The sequence below is a fragment of the Bidens hawaiensis genome, unplaced genomic scaffold, assembly GCF_021521415.1.
Source record: "Bidens hawaiensis isolate Kalapana, Puna unplaced genomic scaffold, B.hawaiensis_p1.1 tig00074565_1, whole genome shotgun sequence".
Classification (NCBI taxonomy): Eukaryota; Viridiplantae; Streptophyta; class Magnoliopsida; order Asterales; family Asteraceae; genus Bidens; species Bidens hawaiensis.
In genome coordinates this window covers 34,965-41,430 of record NW_027502933.1, presented here as the reverse complement: position 1 = coordinate 41,430, position 6,466 = coordinate 34,965, and the positions used below count along the sequence as shown (strand labels likewise).

Here is a 6,466-nt window from a genome sequence, read left to right as displayed (position 1 = left end):
TTTTAGAATTTATTATATATATATAAAAAAAACTCATCACACCATCATCACCACCCCACTAAATTCCATCACTAGTGATGGAATGTGGTGAGGTGAGGTGGCACGGCACACCACCATTGGGTGTGGTGGGTAATAGATTTGGAACCACCCCCTCCCCCTAATCAAATATGAGATTGAGATTACCGATGCCTATTCCACCTAACCCATTGTAATCCCAATGTTACATTGTTATAAACACGACTAATACACATTTGATCTGATTCAACGTGAACAGTGAAGTAATATGGTCAGGTTCCATGATCAGCAGTGTCTTTGACCAACTTCATACAGGTCAATGGTCACTACATTTGACCCTACAAAGGTAACAAACAAAAACATATAGAAAAGACAATAAAGATCATTGCATCACCACATGATTCTTTTGCTCAGCTTGTACCCCGAGAAATTGACACAAACTGCAGTAATCAAGAATGCAACAACCGACATGCAAACAGAAGTTGTTGATGCGTTCTTAAGTGATGAATGTCCTACTAACTGCGTTTGATTGATCATTAGAGCCGTCACGGTAGAGCATGACACAAGGAGATACCCTGCAAGCTTTTTTTTTGTTGTAACCATGTTTTAATATGCACAACGGTATGATAGACATTTAGAGAAGCTAGAAGCATGTAACATTCAATTTAAAAATTCATAAAACTTATAGAATATATTAACCTGATCAAGAACAAAGGCTGTGTAGTCTGATGTCTTATCTGATATGAGACAGGCTCTAAAAGCAATGTCACAAATGCCTTTGAAGAGTTGATATGCAGAGTAGATGAAAGCCAAAGTGGTAATAATAAAGCTGTATCTGCAACAGTACACAAGAGTTATAAGTGTATCATTCGTATCATTACTTTCTTTTGAGCAATATCTTTCGAACAATATAAATGTTAATTCTAATCATGTAATCTATATTATTCTAAGAATTCTAATTTTTATTTAACAAATTAAAAATTTTTAAAACTCAAAAATAAATAAAAATGCATAGATTATAAATTTAAAAATACATAAATACTTAAAACAACACTTTATTCAATAAACAAAATAGATAAAAATACTATTCCTAATTACACTGGCTTTTGATTTACGTTATGACTTCTACGTGTCATTATCGCGAGCGTTAATTTGTCTCACCATATTTTGTCATTTCAACCACACTTGGTACTGCTCTGTACGATCGCTTGATCCTCAAATTTAAAACAAAATAGTTACAAACTCGTGACCAAAAATTTGACGTTCATTGTTCCACAGTGTCCAAGTCTTCGAAAACATAGACCCAAGCCTTTGCTAACACTATCTCTTCTTCACGGGTCAATCTTCGTGACCTTACCGTAATTATTGGTTGGGGATTTGGTTGCTTCATGTAAAAAGATGATTTGGAGAGAAATTGATAAATAGTTATATAGTTATAGAATAGTGTGTATAAACTGGAAATGTTATTTTTAAATGTATAATAATAGTTATAGAATAGTGTGTATAAACTGGAAATGTTATTTTTAAATGTATAATAATAATAATAATAATAACAAAGGTAAAAAATAGAGGCATTTGGCACACACCTCAAGACCCCTCCTATCTTCAACATTCACTACCATAAGACTAAAGGGTCTAGATGCCATTTTGCTTCTAATTTTTATAGTATCACGTCAACCTCACATCATATCCCAATTTATTCCATATATTTTACAATATCATGGAAATGGTTATCAATTCATCACTTCCCACCCTTTTTAGATAAAATAATGACATTTTTATAATTTAACTTGATTTAATATAGATAAAGTTAAAAATTAAATTAGAATAAAACTACATTCATTAATATTTAAAGTTAGAAGAGTTACAACTAAATTTAATTAAAACATTGATCATTAATAATCAAAAAAGTATGAACGTAAAATTATAAAATATTAAATTTCGAGTATTCATCGTTGTCGGGTAGTAGAAAACGTAAATATTTCGCCAAACTTGTCAAAACACATGTCAAAATCGTTTACGAGTCTAAAAAGATATTTTTTTTTCAAAACAAATGCTCTTTCGTTAAAATTTTTACCCGGATGTTCTTAAAAAAGTTATACAAACCTGTGTATTTAGTTTGTTTACAAAAGTTAACAAAAATAAGTTATTAACAAGAAATTAACTAAGTTGCCAAATTAACTAAGTTGCCAAATTAAATGGTAAAATTAATATTATAGATTTGTAGTTTGAGCGATGGATTTCTCACTATATCTTCCACCTCAGCGGTGCCTTTCTAAGGGGTGGTGTTTGTCGGCTGCACTGATTGCCACCTAGGCGGTTGGCCGGTGAAGCAACACCCACACCCAATAACCTAAAGGTAGTTTTTAGAGGTTGGTGACATTGTTCCATGTGGGGATACTACCCCCTCTCACCTGAGCTTCACACCCTCCGCCCTAATAATAATTTGAAAAGGAATTGACTTAGGATGTCAGATGTATTATTTTTTTTTGCTCATTTGAAATAAAACACAAAGACATAAATAAACAAATAAATGTGACAAGATTCTATCAAGGTTCACGCAGCAAGCGATCTGTTACTAAAACATTAGGATATAAGAATAATATATAATCTATAATATATATAAATGAAGACATAAAAATCCTGCGTGTCGCGATGTGGTCGCTCCCTTTTTTTTTGGAGTCACCAGATTTGCTTGATTTTTAAATGGAGGCTTCTCATACATTTGACCCGAATTCATGGGTATGTGTCTTACCAAACCCAGATATTCCTTAAACGGGTTATAACATCTCATTAAATTAAAAATTATTCTCACCAAATTATCGATGTAAAAATCCTATAAAATAGGATATACTAAAAATTAATATCTTATTTATTTTAAAAAAGATATATATTTTATAAATTAAAAAACCAATTTTATAGTAAAAAAAAGTAAACGGGTCTTGGGTCTCATCAAACCATAAGTATATTATTAACTTTCATAAATATTATTTATAATTATAAAAAACAATTTTATAGTAAAAAAAAATAAACGGGTTTTGTGTCTCATCAAAACCATATAGCTTTTAAACCGGGTTAGACTATAAGGTGTACATGCCATTTTACCTATTATTTTATTGTGTCAAATCAGCGCCACATCATACGTTACTCTATTCCACTATTTTCAACAATATAATGGAAATGGTTACCATTTCACCACTTCCCTCTATTTCTAAATAAAATAATAATATTAATATAAGTAAAGTTAATTTAATATAACTTAAATAAAAATATTAAATTTAGTGTACAAACATAAAATAAAAAAAAATAATTTTCGAGTACTCATCGTTGTCTAAGCTTGCCGGTTTAAACACGTGTCAAATTCGTTTACGAGACAAAAAAAAAATTTTTAGAAAAAAAATCCGTTTTCGTTAAAATTTATATTGGGATGTTCATAAAATTTTTTTATGCAAACCTATGTATTTAGTTTTTTTAAGAAAATTAACAAAAACAAATTATTAACTAAAACCTATTTAACCAACTTAAATAAATATAAAGTTTTTTTTCTTAAATTCTAATTAAAATATTAAATTACGTTAGAAAAAGTCCACTTCTTCTCCTTCACGATTCCACGGCTCCATCCATGAGACATCTGTAACTACTCAACTTCTTCTCACCACCATCCTCAATTTGGATCACTTTTAACATGTGATTCAAAAAATCAACACCTATTTAAAAAAGAGAAAGATGTTTAAGTTGGGCGGCACTTTAATCGGCGAAATTTCCCCAACACCTTTACCGATTTGTAAAGTTGGGCGGCGCCGACAACACCGGGGCGGTGTTTGCCGCCGGCACCGCCCACCACCTCAGCAATCTAGCAACAAAACGGTAGCCACACCGTATAGCCTTATAACATCCCATTTATTTGTGAAACAATTTATCCTCAAACCATAAGTATCTTATTAACTTTCATACAATAAAAAAATATAAATTCAAAAAATAAATAAATATTAGAACAAACAATATAAAATAACCCCCGTAATACGGGAACAAAACTAGTAATATATATTTATATATGGCCATTATAATTATTTATATTATAATATATCAAAATATTAACTATATCTTATTATATATTAGTTTGGTAATTGTTGATGAGCCATATTACATATAATTAACTAATAAAGGGTTTCGCCTTGGATGTATATATAAAGAGAGAATAATAACATCATAACCTAAGGGGGGAGGGGGTGGTTCCAAATCCATCACCCACCACACCCAATGGTATGGTGACACCCCACCACATTCCATCACTATTGATGGAATTTGGTGGGGGTGGTGTTAATGTGATGGATTATGGTATACATAAATACATACACACACACACACACACACACACACATATATATATATATATATATATATAAGTTTGTGTGTGTGTGTGTTGGGTTTTGCGAGATATCACGCGTGATGGCCATCACGCTATATGGGGGCACCGGTGACGGTGTTTGTGAGGCCATCACGCTAGATAAAGAGCCACCACGCTCCACCCCATCCCCCCTAATCTCTCACACATACAATTTTGTATGTTTCCTCTCTTCTAAACCGGGTTCTTCTCAAGAACCCTAACACCATCCTTAGCAATACACCCTAAAGGGGAACTCGACCAAGCTGACAGCCATATCGTCTACATCCTTCTCTGTTGCGATTATTACTCTTCATGCTATAACAGGTACACATATAATTATAGGTTTATCGTATTATTCATGTTTTCCATTATCATCATTTGAAATTGATCAACATAGGATCATTATAAAGAGGGTGACAATCATCTCTCTTTCAAGCTTTATTAGTTGGTTACTAGCTTCAAGTTAATTATATTTTCAAGAGTGCAAATCAAGAAAACCTACTTTTCACACAAGAACCTTCAAGGAGGCGTGTACTCGCGCAATGATAAGTAGGGGATAAAACCAAAAGACTGGTCCATAACCAAAATAGTTGAACTCAAACAAAGCTTAATGGTTTAATTTTATGTTTTCATAGAAACTGACCTTTCAAGTCAACAATAGAGAATTACCGAGCCACACACAAAACACGGACACACCCAAATACACAAACTCTAAACTAGTAACTAGATTTCAACCGATCTAGATAATTCTAGTTAATTGGTCATTGTGTCTTTGGGCGTGTACATGTTTTGTGTGTGGGTTGGTAATTTTCTATTGCTGAGTTGACTTGAGATGACAATTAGTTAAGTGGCTTATACCTTCTGTTAGGGAAAGTGATATCCTAAAACTAAATGAACTATAGAAAATTGAAATAAACTGCATCTTATTACCAAAAATTTAAAACCCAAATAAAAAGTGTTTTGAAAAGACATTAAGATAACTTACAATAATTCCGGGTAATCATGAAAGCCATGCCTATGTTCAACAAACTTATTATCTTCTTGTTCGTGTCGATTATTATTATGCATGCCGATGGTGAGTGCTAAAGAAGAACCAAAGGAAAAAACCATCACCATAGCACGAAGAATAAGACTGAAAGTATGAATGTAAGGTCTAGAAGAACTCCATCTTGTAGAAGCAACTGAAAACGAGTACGGTGATGGTGTCGGTATTCCCATGGCCGGAGTCGAATAGACCGCACATGGAGAAACAGCCACCACCGGTTGATGAGGATTCATCAAAACACCACCCCCTTCATTCATCTCACCTGTTTACAAATGTATGTGGGAGTTGAAGTGCCATGCTCATTACAACTTCTTATATTTAAAGTTATTAAAAAATTGAAGTCAATGAAGTAAGGTCTTTTAAAGAACTATAATCTATGTTTATGTGTTGGAATAATATTATTGAAATACGAGTACGTTGACTGAGTAAGCGAGTAGGTTATTGAAAGAGACACCCTTTTATAAAATATTCACAACTTGATCAACTAATGGTATACATTACTCATGTTTGGATAATCACAATTTAACGGATAATCAAATCGCATGATAAACGGACCACAAGGGGAAATGTTGAATTAGGGAGCACCAAATATGTCAAATGGGAATATGTGTAATATATATAGACACACTTATTCAGTTTTTTTTGGTTTAGCTAATCGGGCTAGTGATTTTCGAAGGAAACAAACTTAATCCATGATATTGAAATTTGACCTATAATTTTAAAAAAGTAAATATTTAATATAATAGTGTTCATTTTGATCTAGAATAGTAGTGTATTAAACATAAATTCACTTTGATATATTTAAAGAGATAAATTTGTGTTCGGTGCATGCTTTGGTGAAAAATCTCTTCGACATTATTGTTTGATTCTTTGCCACTCAACTACGCTAACATCGTTGGAGAGTTTTGTTTACTTTAAGAATTCTAGTTTATGCATAAGGTAGAATGTTCAATTTTATAAAATAAATAAATATTTTTTAAAATATAATTGAAACTATAAATAAATAGAGTTAATGATGT

General features: G+C 32.1%; 1 protein-coding gene across 1 annotated transcript; it reads right to left on the bottom strand.

The window, feature by feature from the left end:
• Positions 1 to 259: 259 nt before the first annotated feature.
• Positions 260 to 5,789, bottom strand: LOC143606384 (CASP-like protein 4A4). The gene is made up of 3 exons (XM_077082167.1): positions 5,388 to 5,789; positions 715 to 850; positions 260 to 597 (listed from the first exon to the last, which is right to left on the bottom strand). Exons 1-3 carry the CDS (start codon positions 5,702 to 5,704, stop codon positions 406 to 408), a joined length of 645 nt encoding a protein of 214 aa, XP_076938282.1. The 5' UTR covers positions 5,705 to 5,789; the 3' UTR covers positions 260 to 405.
• Positions 5,790 to 6,466: the final 677 nt, after the last annotated feature.

What these genes read in the sequence shown, in the direction of transcription:
- LOC143606384 (XM_077082167.1), bottom strand. Translation starts at nt 5,704, where the DNA reads ATGAATGAAGGGGGTGGTGTTTTGATGAATCCTCATCAACCGGTGGTG. An exon ending in CATGATTACCCGGAATTATT is followed by an intron (nt 851 to 5,387) that starts GTAAGTTATCTT and finishes GTACTGTTGCAG; the next exon opens with ATACAGCTTTATTATTACCA. An exon ending in CAGCCTTTGTTCTTGATCAG is followed by an intron (nt 598 to 714) that starts GTTAATATATTC and finishes ACAAAAAAAAAG; the next exon opens with CTTGCAGGGTATCTCCTTGT.